Here is a 19,263-nt window from a genome sequence, read left to right as displayed (position 1 = left end):
CCTGCTGCACCGCAGGGCACGTGTTGTGTGAGGTGTTTGCAGGAAAGAAAGGAGTCCAGGCTGGATATTAACAAGAGGTATTTGTCAATACAGAGCTCATTACATATTATTTATTCTCTCTCTCTCTCACACACACACACACACACACACACACCTGCAGCAGTCACTCCATCACCTTCTTTTAGGCACAGGAGGACGGGGCTTGGGCCAGGAGTCCACAGAGGTAGCTTCCTAGGGAGCCTGCACTCACCAGGTCCCTGCCCCCCAGTGCCTGCACGCCTCAGCTTATCACCAGTCCTCAGGCAGGTGCACAGAGCATCCACAGCTCCTCAAGGGCGCCGGTCCTTCAGCCGGTTCTTGCGGCCAGCCTTGGCTCCACGCTGGGCACCCTTCATCAGCCCCTTGAACTGGCCTTGCATTTTTGCCTGCTTCCTGGAGGGAGGGAGGAAGGAGCGGGCAGACAGGTTAGTGTGGGCACAGGGCACAGCCAGCCCCTGCACAGGCCTGTGCAACATGGCTGCAAGGAGCAGCACAGAGGCTGGCAGGGAGCCCTCAGACCACACAGAAAGGGTAACAACAATGAGCAGGATCAGACCCAGGACATCCCCCGCTCCCTACCCCATGCCCTTCTCGCTCAGTCCCACCTTTTGTTGAGTTTAGCTCTGTTCAGGGGGATGTAGGCATAGGGGTCGAGCTGGCCCTTCTTCTTCACATCACCTTTGCCTTTCTGTTAGGAGATACCAACGTGGGAGAAGATGCAGCGTAAAGGGAGATGCGAACGTCCCATTCTGGACAGCCCTGGTACACAGTCACACCAAAGACTATGCTGCAGAGGGGTGCCAGCTGAGCATGTGGCTCCCGGGGCCGATCTCCCACCCAAGTGATGCTGCAGCACCAAGCACATGGTGTGAGTGGTGAGCAGGAACTGCCAGGCAGGCTGGAAATATTAATGAGTCCTGAGCACCGGGCAACTCCTTTTGGAGCACAGATGCCCCCCAGCACTTCCTTGCCCCCAAGACCAGCAGAAATCCTGCCCCAGCAGAGCCAAGACATCTCTCCCCAAAACCCTGCCACCTCTTGGGCACTCACCTTGGATCTGTACTCTGCTCCAAAGGCTGGCTTCTTGTCCAGTGGCCGGTGGATCCCAGAGCCTCCAGCTGGAAAAAACAGTGCGTGTTGGAAAGGGGGGTCAGGGCCAGGCTCCTCCTCCCCAGCTGCCACACTGGGGGAGCTGCTCCTGTTTCTGCCTCCAGCTCTAAGGTGTGACGACAGGAGAGCAGCACAGAAGTGTGATAACTTCACAGAAGCAAAGAACTCAGAGCCAGCCGCCTTGGAGCAGCGCAGCCTGTTCCAGCACCTGCGAAGTGGGCGCAGGCACGACATGCAATTACCTCTGTACTGAGAGTAGGTCCCAGTCTCTGGTTCATCATCATCTGGCTCTTCTCTGAACCGACGCTTCTGGCTTTTTTTCTGCAGAAGAAAGATATGGGGTCACTGCAGCTAGCTTGTCCTAACGGTGCTGTCCTTCCATGGACCCACGACCTCCTGCTTCCTTCCATGGGGCCCGGAGACCTTCCACACCCACCACACATCCTCTGTCCCACTGCAGCCTCCTGCCCCACTCCAAGCAGCTCTTAGGCAGAGCCACAGCTCAGGCATCCCATGTTTCCCCTGCACCCCATACTCACACTGCGAAGGCCCACTTCTTGCAGCACATCTGCCACCTCCTCTTCCACTCCTGGGGCACAGGACAAGGGAGTCAGTGCAAGATGCTGGCACAGAAATCCCTAGCACCGTGCCAGCCTCCAGGACAGGGTGCCCCCACCAAGCTGGCCCTGGCAAGGCACTGTGCCTGGTGACACGACCATACCAACGCCTGCCATTCCTACCTACAATCCCCCAAGTTTCCACATACAGATGGGCATGAAGAAAATCATACTATGTGTCAGAGCCAAGCCCAGTCAGACAGTACCTTTGGCTTCATCATTGTCCACCTCCTCCTCCTCATCATGGATGATCAGGCGCCCATCCTCAGACACCTGGAAGTCGTGCTTCACTCCTCTGGACTTCTTCAGGCTTGGCTCGGTGGCTACACACAGAGATGGGTCAGGGCCTGGGGAAGGGCCCTCTCCCCAGTCAGCTGTACCCCACTACAAAGGCTCTGTTGCTCACCCAGAACTCGCTGGGACACATTGGGGTCCAGGAAGTTGAGAGGCTCATCCTCTTCTCCTTCTTTCAGCCACGCCTGGCCCTTCTGCCGTGCTTGTTTCTTCCGCACCTTGCCCCGCCGCCGTTCCTCCTCCTCCTCCTCTTCCTCCTCCGAGTCTGCCAGGATCTCCTCCATGCTGGGCACAAGGCAGAGAGCACAATGCAGACAGAGCAAGGCAGAGATGCAAGCCCCGGCCTGCCCACAGCACCATATGCCAATGCCAGCGATGTCCTCAGCATCTCTACAGATGTCAGCCAAGCAGATCCAGCACTAGGCCCTCAGCTGAGGCTTCGCCCCAAGCCCATCTCTACCTGTCTCCTTTGGGCTGCGCTGGTGCCTCCTCCTCCTCACCCTCTGCAGCTGCTTGTCTCAGGGCACGCTGCTTGCGGCTGCGAGCTTCAGCCTTGCGGATGTTCACCAGAACCTTGTGGAACTCGGCTGGCAGCAGTCCCTGCACCAGCTCGAAGCTGGGGGGACACAAAGCGATCAGTTCCTGCAGTGCAGCAACTCCCACAGTACCCAGCACTGCTCCCGGCAGCCCCAGCTCACCCGAATTTGCGGATGAATTTGGTGAAGAGGTTTCTCAGCTTCATGCGAAAGTGGCGCCTCATGTCATCTGAAAGGCTGCCTACGGCCTCCAGCTGCCAGCACAGACAGACCTCTGAGGTCAGAGACCCCTGCCCTGAGCACCTGGTCTCTCACCCTTCTCCTGCACCCCCGTGCAGTGCTCTCACCATGGTCTGGACGTGCTTGGCCAGCAGCGTGGTGTCGACCAGCAGCAGCACGACTTTGATGAAGCCCAGGGCTGCCTTCACCACGTCTCGTGTGCGAGAGCCCAGTAGCAAGCAGATGTTCTGCAGCAGCTGCTCCACCACATTCAGCTCCATGTGATCTGCAACGCAGCAACACTCAGTGTGCACTGGTGGGCACAGCCCTGTCCCGCTGCCTGGCAGCGCTGTGCCCCACATTCTGTCCCTGCAGCTCCCGCTTACCTCTGAACTCAAAGAACAGGCGTGTGAGTGCCAGCACTGTGCAGCTGATCATGGTAACTGAACCTGTCAGCCCTGCGTAGACCAAGAGCAGGAACCGCTCCATAGCCTCTGCAAGAGGGGACAGCTCAGGACATGGGGCAGACGTAGGTCTGAGCCCCTGGATGAGAGCGGTGGGGGGGCTGAGTGACAGCTGCTTACCTTGGGGAGTGGGCCCAAAGCGGATGAAGGCATGTCCCATCTCCACCAGCAGCATGAAGGCATTCTTGCGGGCTCCCACCGACACCTCCTTGGTGCACAGGATGACCTGGAGGCACAGAGCATGTCACAACCCCGTGGCCACACCTGAGCGTGCACCCAAGTCCCACACTCACCTCTGGGACCAGGGCGGTGACGAAGGGCTCGTGCTCGGCTGAGAGCTGCTTCATAATGTGGAACAGGCACTTCAGCCGGGGCTGAGGAGAGAAAGAGCCCAGCACAGTCAGATGCAGGGACACAGCCTCATCCCCTCCCCGCAGCAGCCCTCACTCTCACCCTCTTGGCTGGGGACGCTGCGCTCTTGAGTGAATCCAGCAGCACTGCCTGCAGCTCCTCCAGGTGTGAGTGGACAAAGGCCTGGCATGGGGCATGTGGGGCAGCACATACTTCCTCCAGCACACGGTATGCCTTCTTCTGCATGCTGTGGTCCTTGCTCTGCAGGGACAAGCGGTGACACTGCTGTCAGGGTGGCCCTTGGCACAGTGAGAGGCCCTGCTGTGCTGCTGGGGCTGGGAGCAAACCGACCTGGAGGGAAGGCTGGATAGTCCGGTACAGGGAGCCCAGGGCCTGCTCGTTGGCATAGGGAGACATTGCCACCACCAGGTCCAGGATGGAGAGCCTGCAGCACAGAGGGATAAGAAGTGAGATAGGCACAGGGCCATCAACTCTCTTCAGCCAAGCTTAGGCCTCTGGCTAGGAGCTCTGTTTGATGGACGAGAATGACGTATCCTACAGGAGACAGCTCGAGCACTGCTCAGTAGGAGAGAGCCAACAGATTCACCCATCAGTATCAACCCCTGGGTGTTACCTGGCAAACTCGGAGCTCTCAGGACTGGTCAGCTTCTCGCTGGCTTTCTGCAGGAACCCACACACCAACTGCAAGGCAGGCACAGTCAGTGAGGCTGCCCCTCCCACCCCTACGTGTATCTGGGGTCAAGCTGCAGGCTCTGCAGCTGGCTCAGCAAGACCTTCCAGTGCCAGGAGAAAACAGCTGTGGTCAGCAGTCTGACCCATCTCCCCAGATACTCACCTGTGGGTCCGTGATGGTCAGGTAGGCACGCACAGTATCCAGCACGGAGCGGCGCTGACTGCTGCTGCCCCCATCCTCCTCAGGTTGGCTGTACACATTGAATAGGATGGGCAAGAAATTTTTGGCAAAACGACCCACTTCTGCTCGCTCTGCATCTGGAGAGAGAAGGACAAGGGTGTGTGCATCAGCGTCACACCCACATCTGCCCTCACTGGGTCACTGTGGGGAACAGAGACAGCCCCCCTTGCCACGGCAGCGTCTGTCCCCAACCTGTCCCGCAGCCGTGGTGGATGAGGGTGCGTAGGGCCTGGCACACAGTGGGGCGGAGGTCCGGGCGCTCGCTGATGGCCATGCCCAGGGTGCGTGCCAGCCCCTTGAAGGCCTCCACCACGTCTGTGGGACGGGTGCAGAAGCCGGGCAGCAGGGTCCAGACCTGGAAGCAAAGGAGTCAGTGGGAGACCAGCATCCCTCAGCCAGGACACCAAGGCTAGCACTGCAGATAGGCAACGGAGGGGGCGGTGGGTACCCTGTTACCTGCCACTGCAGCGTGTCATAGATCTTGGACTCCAAGCTCTTCCCAGCCTGGGCAAACTCCAGGGCTGCAAAAGAAGAGGGAGAAATGAACAGAACAGTGGAGGTGGCTCTGCCCTGAGGAATGGAGCTCCTGCAGAGCACCCAGCACCGCGTACCCAGTGCCCCGCCACCCCCTGCTCCTCACCTCTGCTCTTCAGAGTGGCTGCCAAGGGCAGGAAGTAGCTGGTGAAGAAGCCGAGCCGTGCGCCCTGCACATAGTCCCGCAGCACAGGCAGCAGCCAGCTGCGGGGGAAATCCAGAGTCTCCCTGCAGAGGGAGCACAAGGTCAGGGGAGCATCAGACTTTGGGCACGGGGCACAGCGACTCTGGGAAGCCTGCATAGCAGCTGAGGCTGAAAGCTACACAAGGTGCCTGCTGTGATCAAGCAGACAGGCCATGGCTGATAGAAGAAAATAATTTATCTGCCACAGACAAGCATCCTCTACTGCTGGACCCCCCGACCAGCCCAAGGCCATGCTTACTCCTTGCCGTCGATCTGCAGGGGCACAGCTTCCAGCAGCACCTCGGGGCCCATGGCACCCACGGCAGCCCCCACTGCCTGGTCCACCTCGGTGGTGTAGGGGAAGTGCGGAGAGAGGCGCAGGTCGCACAGGGACTGCAGGCACTGTGGGGACAGGCAGGAGGCTGAGCAAGGAGCCACCAGAGGACACTGGCCCTGCAGCCTCCCCGTCTCACTCACCTTCCTCATGATGGGATGGCACTGCTTCCCACACACCTCGAAGAAAACCTCCAGTACTTGCAGCACGCCATCCCATGCTGCGTGGAAACGGTACGTCAGGCCTTCCTCCACCGACCTGGCAAAGAGAGGTAGGTGGTGACAGGGATCGAGCTGGACCCATGGAGACAGCCTCTCCAGTGCCCCACCGTTCCTCACCTGAACATCTTGCACAGGTAGGAGCCAGGAGCTGGGGCGGATGCGGAGACATTGCCCAGTTCATCCATGTGAGGAGCAATGCACTCATTCAGGAGGGTCTGCAAACACGGAAAGTTTGTTGCTGAGCTGTGGACGTGCCAGCCCAGGGCAAGACAGAGGGGCAGGACCCAACACAGAGCAGCCCCAAGTGCCCAGGCAGATCCCAGCCTGGCCACAACAAGGACCTGGGCAGTGTGCATTTGGTACCTCAAGGGTCTGTGCTGCAGCTGCCACCACCTGCGAGTGTGGGGACAGGAAGCAATTCATGGTGGCCGAGAAGAGACGGGGCAGGTGAGCCCAGCACAAGTCCTTCTGCAGTCTGGAGAAGGGACAGAAGAATGGTGAGAGATGGAACTCAGTCTTCCCCCTGCCCAGCGCCAGCCTCTCCCCACCTGCCCAGGTTGACGTGTGCCCTCTCCATGGTGGTCAGCCAGGTGAGCAGTGGCTGCAGGTCGTTGGCACTGGGCACGTAGTCGTACAGCGCCTAGGGAAGCAAAGTGGTGTTGGAAACAGTGGTGCCAGTAGCCCCGTCCCTCCCTATCTGTCCCCGCACTCACGGTGATGATCTGGGCATTGAGCTCAGCTGGCAGGCAGGACGTGCGGGGCTGGGCACTGAACAGGCTATGGAAGGCCTGCATGGCACACGCCGTCACCAACTGCAAGGACACGTTGTCAGGAGAAACAGAACCTCTGTGCTTCGCACCCCTACCCCAAAGCATGCTCTGCCCAACCCACAGGAACAACCCATCTCCAGTGGGGCTTCCCATCTATGCCCCCCTTTTCTCCAGCAGCCAGCCAGCTCTGCCTGTGATGCTCTGATTTCAGGTCCTGCAGATTCCCAATAGAGCAACCCAATGCCTTCCAGAGCTGAGGTGGAGGCGCTGGCACAGGCGCTGCGTGTAGGGACGCAGGGGAACTGACCACATGGCTGAGGGTCATGACTCTGAGCAGGGTCTCGCAGCACGTCTTCAGCACAGCCGCAGGGAAGCAGGGCAGCAGGTCCCGCAGGAGGGCCAGCACGTGCAGGGTGGTGGTAGCCTCCTTGGTGCCTGGTGGAGCAGAGCAGCACCCACACTTGTAACAACAGCCTTGGGCAGAGACCCCATTTCAGAGCTGGGCTGAACTGAAACCCCGCTCTGGGAAGAACGGAACAATAGACAGGTGGCTGAGGGCTCTCCTAAACTCCTGCAAGACCTCTCGCCCTCTTGTCCCTACCTACCTCCAGCCTTTTCAATCTCCTGCACGCAGAACTTGGCACTGGAGGGTGCCGCAGGATGGTGCTCGGGAGCCTCATCTCCAAACATGAACTCGCTCCCCCTCAGGACGGAGCACACACCGTGCTGAGCCGCTTTCCGAACCTGGCGGTGGGTGAATACAGGAGCATAGAAACCACGGGCACAGAGAGCAGAGCCAGCCCCAGAACCAAGCCCTGGAGCAGCACCCACCAGGCGCTGAGAACCCACCTTGGGTTTGGTGTGAACGCAGAAGCTCAGCAAGCCGTGGTAGACCTGGAGGGTGACGGGGTAGCTCCAGGCTGCCAAATCCTGTTTTCGCAGCAGTGTGGCCAGGCACGAGAGGACCTACGAGGGGACAGCAAGGATATTGGTATTACCATACAGAGCCCACCCTCAATGCACCAGAGAGCCTGCCCCTCTCTGAAACTCACCCATCGCAGTGCAGAGGTGGAGCCGCTGCAGGCCTGTGAGGATATGATATTCATGAAAGCTTTTGACGCGTCTGAGAACTTCTTTATGAGCACCGGGCTGGGGACTCTGTGGGGAGAAGGGGCAAAGAGCAGGCAATGCATAGGGATTGGCACACCCAGCCCACCCCTGGGACCGTGCCAGACCCCATCCTGCCGTGGCAGCTCTCCCCACTCCCTGCCAGCAGCTCACCGCTTCAAGACAAGGTTGAGCAAGTATGCAACAGCAGCCACCGACTCGGGGGAATCCACCGCCTCCAGCGTGGTCATCTGGGAACAAAGGAGGGCTTTGTAGCAGGAGGATTTGCAGCAGGCCAGCCTTTCCCAAAGCTTTGGGGAAGGGGGCAGAGAAACAAAGGGAAACTCAACAGCATCTCTGCTGGAGGATGCCCAAAGCCTCCAACACGAACACAGCACCCATGGGAGCTCCCATTGCACTGTGGCAGTCACTCACCAGCGCAGCAAAGTACTCAGTCTCAGTCTCTTTGCCCCCCTGCGAGCGAATCACATCTGTCACAGCTGCCAGCACGGCACAAATCTGTCACAACAGCAAGCGGAGCCCTCAGCACCCTCAGATTCTTGCTCAGGATGGGAGCTACGCCCCAGCAGCCCACACCCAGCCCCGCTCCTTCTGGTACCTCTTTGTGTGCAGCGGAGTTGGACTCCCAGAAGCGCTGCACCCTGCTGAAGGTAACGTTGGTGCAGTCGCTCAGCCCGCTCAGGAAGGTGCCGGAGGACCTCTCGGTGGCGGCCTCGCCGGCATCACCCTCCTCCATGGGCAACTGAGAGCTGCCGCTTGGCTGCTCCACACGCAGGGATCCTGACTGCAGCTCATTGTGCAGCTTCACCGCATCCACGGTCAGATTGCTCTTCTCTGCCAGGTGAGCAGACCTGGGGTCAGGCTGTCCCACATCCCCACCGCCCTCCCCGCCAGCATAAGACGCGGATGCTGCTTCTCCCATAGGAGAAGCACCGCAATAAGAGGCGCAAAAGAGTGGGGCATTGAGCTTAGGAGGAAACTCATTACTCAGAGGGTGGAGAGGCCCAGGCACTGCTACCCAGATAGCTGCGGGTGCCCAAGTCGGACCCCGGCCAGGGGCCTTGACGCAGTGGATGGCAACCAGTCGACGGGCGGGGGTCGGACCCGGGTGGGCTTTAAGGTCCTTTCCAACCCTGCGCCTCCCCCCACCGCGCCCCAGCCCGGCCCCCAGGCCGCTCACCGGTAGGCCGGCTGTAGAAGCGGCTTCGAGCGGCCAGGCGGTGCCGCCGGGTCTCGGGGTTGCAGTCGCTGCTGTGTCCCTTCCGCCACCGCCGCAGCTTAGCGGCGGTACCCGCCCGCAACCTCCCGCACCGCGCCATGCTCGCCCCGGCTCCACGTGCCGCTCCGCCCCGTCGCGCTTCCGCTTCCGGCGCCCGCCGCCATTTGCAGTGAGGGCAGCGGCGCCCGCATCGCGGCGCGGCGACGTCACGGCCCGAAGGTCGCGCCGCCCTTCGCGGCCCCGCCATGCGCTACGTGCTCCCTCGCCCGCCGCCTCCGTCGGCCTGCGCGTGCGCGCCTCGCACTGCCCGGCGCGGGGCGGCGCGGGGCGGGTCAGTTGCGCGCGGCGGCGGCAGCGGGAGGAGCGCGAGAGCTGAGCGCCGGAGTCGCGATGGCCGCCTACCGCCTCGTGCTCGTCCGCCACGGCGAGAGCGCCTGGAACCTGGAGAACCGCTTCTGCGGGTGGTACGACGCCGACCTCAGCCCCGCCGGGCAGCAGGAGGCGCGCCGCGGCGGAGAGGCCCTGCGAGGTACCGGCGGGCCCCGCGTTGAGCGGGCGGCGGGGCGGGTGGGGGGGCTGCGGCGGCCGGGCTCTGCGGCGGCCATTTCGGGGAGCGGCGGGGACCGGCGGTGCCCGTTATGCAACGGCGCGGCCTCTTGCGGCCTCTGACCCCCCCCACCCCCCCGCCTCCGCAGACGCCGGCTATGAGTTCGATATCTGCTTCACGTCGGTGCAGAAGAGGGCCATCCGCACCCTCTGGAACGTGCTGGACGCCATCGACCAGATGTGGCTGCCCGTGGTACGGACGTGGCGCCTCAACGAGCGGCACTACGGGGCCCTCACCGGCCTCAACAAGGCTGAGACGGCCGCCAAGCACGGCGAGGCTCAGGTGAAGATCTGGAGGCGCTCCTTCGACATCCCCCCGCCGCCCATGCAGTCGGACCACCCCTTCTTCAGCACCATCAGCAAGGTAAGGGGCTGCCAGGAGCCCGGGGAGCCTCGTGGCGCGAGCCTCCCACGCTGCCCTTCGCTCTCCGGTTGCAGCATCGGTGACAGGGGCTGGACTGAGGCCATCCCGTGCTCTCCCTGCAGAGGATGAACCCCAAGGAATGGCACGCAGTCAAGGGGAGATGTTAATCATTAGTCCCGCAGCCAAAGCTTGGGTGTTTGCTCAGCAGCAAGCACCGTGCTATTGCCCCCAGGCAGGGCCGGCGGCTGGAGGGAAATCCCAAAGCACTTTCTCGTGGGTGCATAGCTACAAGCCAGTTCCGCTGCTGTTCTCAGGCACTGTTCTCAGCACTCCGCCTCTGGTGCCACCTTTCCGTGCTGCGCTGCTGCTGGTGTGGCCCCCGGGGTTGCTGGGCTGTGGTGCAGGGTGTGGTGGTGTTCCTGCAGGATCGTCGCTACGCTGACCTGACGGAGGACCAGCTGCCTACATGTGAGAGCCTGAAGGACACCATCGCCCGGGCCCTGCCCTTCTGGAATGAGGAAATAGTCCCGCAGATCAAAGAGGGCAAGAGAGTCCTTATCGCGGCCCATGGCAACAGCTTGCGGGGGATTGTCAAGCATTTGGAAGGTATGGCAGCTCTGCATGCTGCTTGGGATCCCCCACTGCCCCAGCTCCACACAAGCAGGGCTCTCCCTTGTCCTCCCTTTGGGTAACTATCCTCTGTTTGCAGGCATGTCAGAAGAGGCCATCATGGAACTGAACCTGCCCACCGGTATCCCAATCGTGTATGAATTGGACAAGAACCTGAAGCCCATCAAGCCCATGCAGTTCCTAGGAGATGAGGAGACGGTGCGCAAGGCCATGGAGGCTGTCGCTGCTCAGGGCAAAGTCAAGAAATGAGGCAGGCACGCAGACTAGCAAGTAGATGAGTCCCCTCCGTCCCCACCCCTCTGTGCACACCCCACAGCTGTAGGAACTTGGAGCTGCAGAGCTGGAGCAGGGAGCAGCTCCCCAGGACTAGGTCCCTTCCCTCTGCCCCAGGCTCACCTCTGCAGGCAGCCTGGGAGCTGGGGGATGAGGGGCTGTGTGCACAGGGGTCTGGTGTGAAAGGGAGTCTTTGCTCTGCCAGGCAGCAACTGCAGCCCTATGTTCTGTGTTCCCAGCCCTTGGGGGGATGCTCTCAAGCAATCTTATGCCATGCCTGGCTTCTCTTGCTTCCCTGGCAGCTCTTGTTAATGTTACTGTAGTTCTGTTGCTTGGTTTAGTTATTCCAGGAGCACAACGGGAGCAGTGGGACAGGGGCAGGAGGGGACAGTGACTAAGATGGGTGCCCAGTCCCCTCGTGGCTGTGCGGCACAAAGACTAGGATGCTTAGACACCAAACGGGTTGTACTGTGGTGCATGCTCTTGTGTGTGGTACAGCACCCGGTAGTAGTACTTGCAAACCCTGACCCAGCTCTACCAGCCAATGCTTTAACTTATTGTTTTTGGACAAAGGAAGGAGCGTGTTGTCTGGGAATTTGTATTTGCCATGTGCTTCCTACAGCCAAAGCCAACCCTAGTCCTGCCTCACAGAGGTGGTGTAGATGCCATTGTGCCCCCACCCCACAAACGTGTACTTGGCACTGTCACTGTAGCCTCCCCTACTGCTGCTGTAGTGAGCCTGGGCTTGCACTGGGTCAATCTAACTGTCTAGCGTTAGCAGTTGTCTTGTTCCAGTTCAATAAAAGATTAATATGCAATAATTAGATGTCAGCGTTTTCCTGCACCATGTGCTCCTGGGCCACGTGGAGCTCCCACTTCACCTGGCACCTCCTTTCCTGTGCTACCACGTGTCCATGATGCAGAAGGTGCTGCTGACTTGTGGGTGCAGAAGGCGCTTTGGGCTCTGCACAGCAAAGCACAGTTCTGCAATCCTCCCTGCAAAGAGTGATTCACTGCGACTCATCAGTGGTTTACTGGCTCTGGGGTGTGCCTCACCTCTTTGCCTAACGAAGGGCATGTATGGCCTGAGGTGATAAGCAGCCCTGGGGCTGAGTACAGCAGCAGCCATAGCCTGCGCTGAGTACCACTAGCCTCAAAGTCCCTCACTGCTCCCCAGCCCCAAGCTGGGAACACGCTTCCTCACCCCTGCACTACTGGGTGAAACAGCCGCCTCCAGCAGCTCCAGAGCAGAAGGGCTACAGGCACCCAGAACAATCCCTATGGGCAGTGGCTGAGCAGAACACGGAGCTCTCAAAAAAAAAATTTATTACTTACAGCACAAATACAAAATCCATCCTGCTGTTCCAGTCTCTCAAGTGTGGAGCTGCACGGAAGATGCTGGACCCCACCACAGCAGCCCTCCCTCGTGGGGTCCCCGTACCCCCGAGGGGGCTGCTAGGTCTGCAGGAACTGCGGCTGCACGCGGGCCACCTTACGGAAGTCCTTGGTGTGTGTCTGTGGGCACTGCATCTCACACCAGCTGATGGGCACCATCTGCACCCCTGCGGGCACGCCCAGTCAGCAGATTTCCTTCCTGCTTACTCTTCTTTCACACTTCCCATCCCCAGCAGCCCAAGGCCTCTTCCTGAGGCCTCCGAGGCTCAGCAGTGGGAGGAAAGAAGGAGGGCGTTTGCTCCCCGAGCCGCATCAGCTGCTCCCCACGTGGAGATGGGGCAATTCCTACCTGCCTCACTGCGTGCCACCACCACGCCCAGCTCGTTCTCTGCCGTGCTCAGCAGGTAGTTGGACTGCGCATCCCCCAGCGATATCTGGTTGGGTGTTGGTTAAGGGAAAGGCTCCCTGCCCCTAGCCCAGCACAAACCCTCCGGGCCTGTGGGCCCTCCCAGTGCGACGGGAAAGGATACGACTTTGGCCAGGACTATGTCACCAGGGCGGAAACTCTTGTAGACTTCTACCTGCGCAGGAAGGAGCGGACAGGAGTGCATGGAGAATGCAGGTACTCCTCAACAGGCACCCCACAGGCAGCAGCAAAATGAGAGCCGGAGAGGGGGAAGCTGTGACAGCACTGCACCCAGCAGTGCCCCGCTGACCTTATCCTTCTCGGTGGCTCGAATGTCTTCCCTCCTGGAAAAGGACACACAGGAATGTGATACCAGAGAGAGCGAGCAGGAGCTGCCCCAGCCTCTCTGGACACGGGCCAGGCCTTGCTGGATGTCTCCAGGCAGCTGCCCTCACCCAGCTGGCCGGCGCCAGGCAGGCATCCCGCCCTGAGCAGCGTGCCCCCTGCCCTTTCCCTACCGTATGGTGCCGCGGAAGGTGGATTTCAGCGGCGTGGAGCCAACGTACAGGATGTTCACTTTGGCAAAACGGGAGTTGATGCTGCACACCTGCACGGAGGGACAGCGGGCAGTCAGTGCAGCGTGGGCCGGGCCCGGCGGCTCGTTCAGTGCTCCGCATCTCTCCTTCCCCGCCGCTCCGGGTGCCGCCCTCCAGGCGGAGCTCTGTAAGGAAGGCGCAGAGCCCGGCCGCAGGCACGCGCAGGGACACGCGAGGGGCCGTCCCAACCCCGGCACCCACCTTGCAGGTCACCACGGCCCCCACGCCGGGCAGCAGCTGCGCCTCCGCGTCCCGCACCACCGACACCACGGGCAGCTGCGAGACACACACGCGCTCAGCTCGGGGCCGCCCGCGCCCGCCCCGCAGCCCCCGGAGCCCCGTATCCCCCGGAGCCCCCGCTCCGCGCTCACCCCGCCGCCCTCGGCACAGCGCTGCAGGCAGCCGGCCAGCGATGCGAAGATGGAGCCGTGCCGCGCGTAGGTCCCGCTGCCCGCCGAGGCCTCTTCCGTGCTGCACAGCCGCTCGCCTGCGGGACGCTCGCTCAGCGCCAGGACCCCCCGGCCCGGCCTCCCCCGGCAGCACGGCCCCGCACTCACCGGGCACGCAGTACCGAGCCGGCGGCGCCATGTTCCGCGTCGCGCGCGAGTCTGCAAGGAGCCCTCCTCCCATTGGCTCTCAGCGGTAGTGCCGCGATGTAAGCGGCGTGGCTATTGGCTCGCCTTTATCCGCAGGGAGAAGCGGTGGCGCGCCGCCCGCTGGGAGTCGTAGTGTAGCGCCGGGTGACGGCGCTTCCCGGCATGCTCGGTGCGCAGGCGCGGGGCGGCGGGCGCAGCCCGGGGGCCGCGAGGGCGGCGGGGCGCCGGGCATGGCGGCGGGCGGCGGGGAGCGGGCGGCAGGTGGGCGCGGGCCCGGGGCCGCGGGCCTGGGTGCAGCGGGGCCGGGTGCCGCAGAGCGGGAGAGCCTGGCCCGCAGCGGAGGGCCGGGGAGGCTGCGGCCCGATCCCCGCGGCGGTGCGGGCCCTGGGGCGCGGTGCTGCCTGCCCCCGGTCGGGCCGCGCTGCCCCCGAGCTGCCGCCATCTGTCGCGGGCGAGGGCATCTCTGAGCTGAGCCCGGCGTCTCCGTGAGCGGGGGCGGCACGTGGGGTTGGCGCAGCCCACCGCCCCGTTCTGAGGGCGGCTCGGGTGCCGCTGCGGGCCGCGCGGTGCCGCCGGGGAGCCGGGAGCGGCGCGTGGAGGCGGCTTTGGGGCCGGGGTGCCGCTGGCGGCCCTCCGCGCTGTGGCGCTGCTGCGTGGCGCCGTGCCGAGGCGAGCGCTCAGCGCGTGTCTTGGCAGCACCCCGGGGCGGCCGCGCTGGTTAATATTGATGGCCGCGCCTGCGCGGAGGCCGGGGGGCCCCGACCCAGCGGATCGTTTGCCTCGTTTCGGGGCCGGCTCGGGTTCCTCCTTGCTCCCGGCACGGCCCTTGAGCGGGATAAGAGGCCCAGTGGGAAGACGAGTGCTTGGACGTGCGTTCCTTTGCTGCCTGAGTGGCGGCACCTCGGCCTGGGGCTGCCCGCACTGAAGCGTGGCCTTGTCCCGGGAGGATCCAGGGGAGGGGAAGGGAAGGTGCCGGGACCCGGTGCAGGGCTGTGAGGTTGGGATAGGTGTGCGTGATGGCCTCTGCAGCTTGGTCCGGAGGCTGAGGCAAAGGGAAGCAGCATCCAGACGCTGCCTTCTGGGTGTGAGGAGAGGGTACGCGTACTGTGCGGGCTCCCTGGATCAGTTAGGAAAGGCTGATCAGGGAACCCCCCGTGGTTTTTGAGCATTCCCTGCCCTGGAATGGGCTCAGCGCCCCGAGCGCCCGCACGTTCTCTGGTTTCCTCTGAGTCAGACTCTCCGTGTCACCCCCCCATCCCCCTCCCCTCTGGGAAAGACGAGATGGGAGCGGGGAGCATTTGAGGTCAGGCGCGGTGGCCCGAGAGCCCTGTGCCCCCCTCTGCACGCACGGAGCTCGGGAACGCGGCAGCACGGCCTCCAGTTTGGGCTCAGCGCCACCCGCCTCTGCTCTGCATCCTGTGCAGGGTGAGGGGGAGCGCTGCCCCGCTGCGCAGGCAGGCAGCTGGCGAGAGCTGCACATCAGCACGCCCGGGAGGGGACACCCTGAGGTGCAGCGGCAGCAGGGCGGCCTGCCCACAGCCAGCCCGTTTCCTGCAGGTGCGGCGCAGCAGGGATGAGGAGCCGGCAGCGGATGTTGGCAGCGGCGATGCGCCTGCTCCTCAAGTGCCTGCGCCTGGGCCGGCGGCGGCGCTTTAAGCTGGTGCGGCAGGCGGGGCAGCTGTGGCACTACGGGCGCCTCTGCCTCCGCTCCCTGCTCTACAATTCCTTCACCAACGGCGACGTGGTGCTTGACTCCCTCTTTGAGCCTGTCTACTGGCTGGTGGACCACGTCACCCGCTGGTTTGGTGTGGTGAGTACCTCCGTTGCGAGAGGGGTTTGGGGCGGCGAGCGTGCTGCTGGGGACACCGAGTCCTGGGGCTCGAGATGTGCTGCTCCAGGTGGGAGGGAACGAGGACTTCAGCATGGAGCGGGTTCTGCACGCTCCGCTGACCCGAGCCCCTTTCCTTTAGGTGTTTGTGGCACTGGTGATAGGGTTGACAAGCTCCATCGTGGCCATCGTATACATCTGCCTGCTGCCCCTTATCCTGCAGACGTACACACCTGCTTGGATCTGCTGGCATCTTGCCTACGGACACTGGAACCTCATCATGATTGTCTTCCACTACTACAAGGCCATCACCACCTCGCCTGGGCACCCACCACAGGTGAGGCTGAGCCTGGGCACCAAGGGGCAGCGCAGCCTCTTGCAGCTGGGCATTGGGGACCAGGTACAGCTGATTACTGATGCATCCCGTTGGTGTCATTGCAGGAGGCCTCCTCCAGACGGGGGACAGGGGGGGAGGCAGGCTTGGGGGAGCATAGCTAACACTTGGGGAGTGGGGGATGGTGTGGGGGCTTGGGAGCACATCCTCTTTTCTGACCTGTGTGCAGGCCAAGAACGATCTCACTGGCGTCTCCATCTGCAGGAAATGCATTGCCCCCAAGCCGGCTCGCACCCACCACTGCAGCATCTGCAACAGGTAATGTTCCCTGGCCTCCCCACCACATCAGGTTGTGCTTCTGCTACCTGGGGCAGGATACCCCTCCTTCCCCACCATATGACATGAGAGATGGGCCCCTTCTCTGCTCTGCTGGCTTTTTACCTGCCTCTAGCACAGCGTGAAGGGCTGAGGGGGCTGGCTGCCCCCTCACAGACACAGTGCTCGCAATTCACACTAACACTTGTGGTGCTCTCCTCCCTCCCAGGTGTGTGCTGAAGATGGACCACCACTGCCGTATCCTTCTGCAGTACTAACTCAGTGCACTCACCTGAGGAGCCAGCCCTGCTTCCTCCTCTCCCTGCTCCACTTCTGCTCTGAGTCGTCCAGTGAAGGGAAGGGTTCAGGGAGCCTGGTTGGGTGTCTTGATCCCCATGGGGTGGGTTTGAACAAGCGACCATCACAGTTACACACCTTTAACCCCAGAGGCAGCCTGGCTCAATAACTGTGTTGGGCACTACAACCACCGCTACTTCTTCTCCTTCTGCCTTTTCATGACCATGGGCTGCATCTACTGCAGCATCAGCGGCTGGGACATGTTCCGGGATGCATATGCAGCCATTGAGGTGAGTAGGCGGACCCAAGCCCCTCACCTGCCCCAGGAGAGGAGGTGCTGGCATACTCAGAGGCTGCCTGGTCTCCCCAGGTTGAGCTTGCAGAACAAGGCTGAACCAGCGCTAGTGTTCTACTGATTTTGCTTCTCCTCTCCCTCCTCCTGCGAGGTCCCTGCTGCCCTAGTCCTGTGAGGTTTGAGAGGAAGGGCCCTTTCCTCTGAGCCATGTAACTGGTGCCCTGTGTTTTCCGTCCCCCTAGAGAATGAAACTGCTTGAGAAGGAGAGACTGCAGGTGGCTGCCAACCAGGTGGGACATCCCTGCTCCCCAACTGCTCCAGGCAGCATGGAGCAGAGCTGCCCTGTGGGCTGAGTCTCTCAAAATGCAGCCCTTGGCGAGAACCAGCCCCCATGCCTGTCTCATGAGTCACAAAGCTAGGGCTGCCTGGGCAGCTCTGCTGCAGGCGCAGCCTCCAGCAGTTTTGGGTCTGCTTCCCCATGTACCAAGCTTTCAGTGGCTTTGGCTGGTGGCAGCAGCAGCATTGGGGCCAAGCCACTGTTTGGCATGTGCTACTCAGACTCTGCTCTCCTGGGGAAGCTGCAGCAGCAGTATGTACACATCTCACCCTGAGCATCATCTCCTATGTGGTGCAGTGACCTGCTCCCTGAGTTCCAGCACTGCTTGTCACTCATATGCCAGCTCTCCAGTGGTGCCTTGTCTGTCTTGTGGCTGTCTTCGGCTGCCTCCCTCTCCTCCTTGGCTGTTGTGTTGGTTCTGGTGCCAGTCCTTTCTAACTGCCTGATTCCTTCATCAAAGGAGCACTGCACTCCCTGCCTGGCTTCACACTATAAAGCATTCTGGTAACATCCTCCTCTCTGTCCTTTTTCAGACGTATTACCAGACCCCACCCCCCACCTTCACCTTCCGCCAGCGAGCTTTCCACAAGAGCGTGGTCTACCTCTGGGTCCTGTGCAGGTAATGGGGTTACAGAGGTTGGGGGTGTGCTGGGGGAAGCAGTGGGGCCCGCTGCAGCACTGCTGTGCTTGTCCCTTGAATGCCACCTTCCCTGGGCTAGGCTGCTTTGCTCTAGCACAGACATCCCTGCCCTGCTAGCTCTTGGGCTCCTGAGAAGTGATTTCAGCTCCCTGGCACATGGGATGAAAGCCATCAAACCGCTTGCACTTGCTCAGGAACACAGACTCAGCCCCCCACAGTTATGGTACTGGTGAAGACCTATGTGCAACCTGCTGTGGCTTGTCCCCAGCTCAGTAGCATTGGCCCTGGGTGCCCTCACACTATGGCATGCTGCTCTCATCACCCGTGGGGAAACCAGCATTGAGAGGCACATCAATAAGAAGGAGAGGCAGCGACTGCAGAAGAAAGGCAAGGTAAGCTCAGTGCCCGGGGTGGGAGGGCTGGCCAGATCCAGACTTGATGTGCATCTCCCTGGCCCACAGGTGTTCAGAAACCCCTACAGTTACGGCAGCTGGGATAACTGGAAGGTGTTTCTGGGAGTGGACGTGCCAAGGTAAAGCACAAGGGTGTTGGGACCCAGGAACCAGCTTTACAGGGCTCAGAGGACCCAGGCCAACTTTTGGGCCCAGCTGTAGTGCAGCCTCCAGCTGCCTCAGCTTCGCCTAGCAGCAATCTCTGGCTGAGCCAGCACCGCTGCAGGCATGCCTCTCCCAAGAGAGAGAGGCTGTTGTAGCAGCTGAGGGCCATGGACTCACACACCTCACTGGCACCTAACAGCCCCGGCTCCACTCTGTGGTGCCACGACTTCAGCTTTCTGCTGCAGGCTTTGCTTTTCTTCCCACAGGCACTGGCTCACCCGCGTCCTCCTGCCCTCTCCTCACTTACCCCATGGAACAGGCCTGAGCTGGGAGCTGCCTCCCTGCATGACCAAGCAGCGCACACCGCTCCTGGCCATCTGAGGCCTGGGTGCTGCAGCAGTCTCTCCCCGCTGGCAGGGGAGCGCACAGGGGACCCACTCCCCAGCCAGGGCTCAGTTTGGCCCAAGTGGCTGGTGGAAGGCAGGTGCTCTTACCAGAGCCAGAGCTCTGGGAAATAGAACTTTGTCGAGGCCTGGTTGCCTGCTCTATTAGCGCCTCAGTGGCTGCAGGCAGCCCTGGGGAAGGGGGCAAAGCTGCTGTTCCCCAGTCTTGATGAAGGTACTGTCTTCACTACACACCAATATGGGCCAACACAGGGCCCGGTGTGGCTCCGTGACAGGGCAGGGGGCAGAGGATGGCTTACCTGCCCCCTAAGCATTCCCCAGGGAGACTTTTTAAGAGCATCCAATAAAGGTGTTTTGTGTTGGTTTTTTTTTAAGAAGGATTTTTGTCTCTTTTCCATGGTGGGGGGGACAGCTGGCTGATGGAGTCTTATGATTG

General features: G+C 61.7%; 4 protein-coding genes and 1 non-coding gene across 10 annotated transcripts; 2 read left to right on the top strand and 3 right to left on the bottom strand.

Annotated features, from left to right (window-relative positions):
* Window positions 1-61: 61 nt before the first annotated feature.
* Window positions 62-9,069, bottom strand: RRP12 (ribosomal RNA processing 12 homolog). The gene is made up of 34 exons (NM_001012908.2): window positions 8,916-9,069; window positions 8,334-8,569; window positions 8,150-8,233; window positions 7,889-7,965; window positions 7,660-7,765; window positions 7,457-7,573; window positions 7,213-7,351; window positions 6,915-7,042; window positions 6,551-6,649; window positions 6,386-6,477; window positions 6,201-6,312; window positions 5,955-6,052; window positions 5,760-5,874; window positions 5,542-5,684; window positions 5,205-5,326; window positions 5,021-5,085; window positions 4,757-4,919; window positions 4,487-4,641; window positions 4,265-4,332; window positions 3,982-4,075; window positions 3,733-3,891; window positions 3,573-3,653; window positions 3,400-3,505; window positions 3,202-3,309; window positions 2,944-3,101; window positions 2,759-2,850; window positions 2,521-2,676; window positions 2,173-2,345; window positions 1,973-2,089; window positions 1,689-1,738; window positions 1,392-1,470; window positions 1,090-1,157; window positions 645-727; window positions 62-432 (listed from the first exon to the last, which is right to left on the bottom strand). Exons 1-34 carry the CDS (start codon window positions 9,052-9,054, stop codon window positions 330-332), a joined length of 3,885 nt encoding a protein of 1,294 aa, NP_001012926.2. The 5' UTR covers window positions 9,055-9,069; the 3' UTR covers window positions 62-329.
* On the bottom strand, window positions 1,712-1,821 carry MIR6604 (microRNA 6604). The gene has a single exon (NR_105472.1). It is a non-coding gene; the product is annotated as a microRNA 6604 (primary transcript).
* A 223-nt stretch (window positions 9,070-9,292) lies between the features above and the next one.
* Window positions 9,293-11,648, top strand: PGAM1 (phosphoglycerate mutase 1). Its single transcript, NM_001031556.3, has 4 exons — window positions 9,293-9,483; window positions 9,650-9,924; window positions 10,350-10,530; window positions 10,634-11,648. The coding sequence occupies exons 1-4, from the start codon at window positions 9,345-9,347 to the stop codon at window positions 10,801-10,803; spliced, it is 765 nt and encodes a 254-aa protein (NP_001026727.1). The 5' UTR covers window positions 9,293-9,344; the 3' UTR covers window positions 10,804-11,648.
* Window positions 11,649-12,136: 488 nt separating this feature from the next.
* Window positions 12,137-13,836, bottom strand: EXOSC1 (exosome component 1). Its single transcript, XM_015288796.4, has 8 exons — window positions 13,782-13,836; window positions 13,596-13,711; window positions 13,426-13,500; window positions 13,147-13,235; window positions 12,939-12,972; window positions 12,753-12,803; window positions 12,572-12,656; window positions 12,137-12,389 (listed from the first exon to the last, which is right to left on the bottom strand). The coding sequence occupies exons 1-8, from the start codon at window positions 13,810-13,812 to the stop codon at window positions 12,283-12,285; spliced, it is 588 nt and encodes a 195-aa protein (XP_015144282.3). The 5' UTR covers window positions 13,813-13,836; the 3' UTR covers window positions 12,137-12,282.
* A 126-nt stretch (window positions 13,837-13,962) lies between these two features.
* ZDHHC16 (zinc finger DHHC-type containing 16) lies at window positions 13,963-19,199 on the top strand. 6 transcript variants are annotated; one of them, XM_040702500.2, is made up of 11 exons: window positions 13,963-14,081; window positions 15,378-15,630; window positions 15,791-15,985; window positions 16,212-16,300; window positions 16,527-16,555; window positions 16,751-16,884; window positions 17,132-17,179; window positions 17,760-17,845; window positions 18,135-18,258; window positions 18,328-18,398; window positions 18,690-19,199. In XM_040702500.2, the coding sequence occupies exons 2-11, from the start codon at window positions 15,394-15,396 to the stop codon at window positions 18,802-18,804; spliced, it is 1,128 nt and encodes a 375-aa protein (XP_040558434.1). In that variant the 5' UTR covers window positions 13,963-14,081; window positions 15,378-15,393; the 3' UTR covers window positions 18,805-19,199. The 6 variants fall into 6 exon arrangements, with proteins under 6 accessions (XP_040558434.1, XP_046799057.1, XP_040558437.1 ...); XM_046943101.1 differs by having other exon boundaries at window positions 13,963-13,989; window positions 18,135-18,398; XM_040702503.2 differs by lacking the exon at window positions 17,132-17,179 and having other exon boundaries at window positions 15,872-15,985.
* Window positions 19,200-19,263: the final 64 nt, after the last annotated feature.

The sequence above is a fragment of the Gallus gallus genome, chromosome 6 (genome assembly GCF_016699485.2).
Source record: "Gallus gallus isolate bGalGal1 chromosome 6, bGalGal1.mat.broiler.GRCg7b, whole genome shotgun sequence".
Lineage (NCBI taxonomy): Eukaryota > Metazoa > Chordata > Aves > Galliformes > Phasianidae > Gallus > Gallus gallus.
This window is presented reverse-complemented; position numbering and strand designations above follow the sequence as displayed.